Genomic DNA, 2,274 nt, shown 5'->3' with positions numbered 1-2,274 from the left:
TTTAATCTATCTCATTTAAGCATAATTTCTCTTCCAAGACTCCCATTCATTGCATTAAATATGGCTATGTGTGGTGTTCTCTTCAGCCTGTATAGACCTGTAATGGGAACAATGGTGAAGGGCATTTGGGGAATGACAGTGAATCTCGGCTAATTGAAAAAGAAATCCCTTTTAACTCTTCCTTCTTTGATGTATTGTATGCCTTTGTTATTGTTCAATTATCATTAGTCCTGTCTGACTCTTTATGACCCTATTTGGGGTTTTCTTGGCAGAGATAATGAAGAGATTTGCCATTTCCTTCTCTAGCCCATTTTACAGATGAAGAAACTGAGGCAAACAGGATTAAAAGATTTATTCAGGTTTACATAGCTAAGAAATGTCTGAAATTAGATTTGAACTCAGGAAGATCAGTCTTCCTGAACAGCAGTAATAATAATAACTATTATTATTATTATTATTATTATTATTATTATTATTCTGGATAAATGGTATTAAGAATCTACCTTGAGAAAACATTTCTTTTGTGACTGACCTAGAAATATTTTATTACATGATATAAAAGATAGCTAAATCTAGATAAGGGCAAGGGCAACAGGGACAAAGAAGTCTAGGTGACATGATATCAGCCACTTACTCCATTCTGCCATCTCTAGGAAGATAGGCTTCTAGACCTTTGGGACCCTATCCACAGGCTTTTGTTCCACCGTGACTCAGGGCACAAGGAAGTGAAACAATCCACAGAGATAATCTGTCCCCTGTGTGACTTGTATTCTACTCATACTATATTTCACAATGCTGTGGTCCCTCCCTCATCGCCTTTATCCCCTGACAATTCTCCCCTTCCACCTCATAATTTCCTCTCCCCTATCTAGTCAGGAAATAATGTGCAGGTGTAGCCTTCATTTCTTTCACTGTGCAGTCTGCAGGACACAGTAATACACAGCAGTGTCTCTCTGGGTGACTGCAGAAAGGCTCAAGATGCTAAACTTTCTGTCTGAAGAGATAGTCAAAGAAACTCTTCCATTGGTCACTTTGGCTTTATAATTTTGAATGAGGAACTGTGGCTCCTGATTGGGAAACTGTCGGTACCAAAATACAATCATATTAGTGCCAATGTCCTGATGATTACAGGACAAATCCACTGCTTGTCCTTCTATTACTTCTTGTGAGACGGGCTGGATGACCTTAGAATTACACCTAGTTCCTGAAAGGGAAAAGAGGAGAAGGTAATGGTTTAGCTCCTAATGTTGAGAGAAAATAAACAAAAGATAAAAGACCTGGATCTCATCTTGCTCTTCTGTATTTCTGGTGTTTCTCCATCAGTATCTCAAAGAGGCAGAAAAATCCCAATGGCCTTAATTATAAGGAATATTTAAAGCCTATGTGCATAGGCAGAAGCTCTAATGTATATAGGTATTAAGCTGAATGAATTTCAACAGTCATTAACTCAATAAGCCTTAGCTAAAAAAGATTATATGTTAAATTTTGAGGGGTGGGGCACAAAGAAAGTAAAAAACAAAACAGCCAGTGCCCCCTTTCTATTCCTAAAGAGTTCAAGAGCCATCTCTGGAGTTAGTGTGAATAATAATAATAATAACTATTATTCAATTGTTATTTATTTAATGTTTTAAGATTTGTAATACATTTTATATGTACAGTATTGCTCATGTGAAACTCAGAACGACTTTGTAATACAGGTACTGATATGAAGAATGCTATATTACAATTAGTAAGGAAGAATTAGAACTGTCTGACTATAAACACCAAACTCTAGCTACTCTCCTACCACCTAACCCAGTCCTATCCAGGAAGGGACTACCAAGAGAAAAGGGTAGAAATTTCAACTCCTTTTCCTAAGTATTCTTGTTTAAATAGTAATGTGATGGAATGACGTGGGGGGATTGCTCAATTGCTCAATTTACTTTACTATATAGCAACTTCCTGAATCCAAATGGGATCCCCAAAACACTTACCAAAGATGAGAAGCATAATCACTCCTATCACAAGCCTCATATTCCAAAGAAGTGATAGGATTTAGGGCTCTAATTTCAGTGTATGCTCCTAATTTTCAGCTGAGGAAAGTAACAGAAAAATGAAAGTAATAACAAATTGTTCTACATTTCAATTTAAATTCTGGGTGAAGGTGAGGAGTCCTTGGAACTAGAACCAGCCAATAGCATGGCAGTATTTAGCTGCGGCTCCAGATCTGACTTCATTGGTAATTCTGGGTAAGGGAGTGGTGACCACACCAAAAGTAGTCATAACTTCAAAGCA

General features: G+C 37.2%; 1 gene segment (V, D, J or C); it reads right to left on the bottom strand.

Moving 5' to 3' along the window:
- Window positions 1-878: 878 nt before the first annotated feature.
- On the bottom strand, window positions 879-2,072 carry LOC127551027 (T cell receptor alpha variable 4-like). The segment is given in 2 exon segments: window positions 879-1,204; window positions 1,974-2,072. Coding segments are annotated over 2 exon segments (336 nt in total).
- Between the last annotated feature and the right edge of the window lie 202 nt (window positions 2,073-2,274).

This window comes from Antechinus flavipes, chromosome 2 (assembly GCF_016432865.1).
Source record: "Antechinus flavipes isolate AdamAnt ecotype Samford, QLD, Australia chromosome 2, AdamAnt_v2, whole genome shotgun sequence".
NCBI lineage: Eukaryota > Metazoa > Chordata > Mammalia > Dasyuromorphia > Dasyuridae > Antechinus > Antechinus flavipes.
Note: the sequence above shows the minus strand (reverse complement) of the source record. Positions and strands in the feature narration are given on the sequence as shown.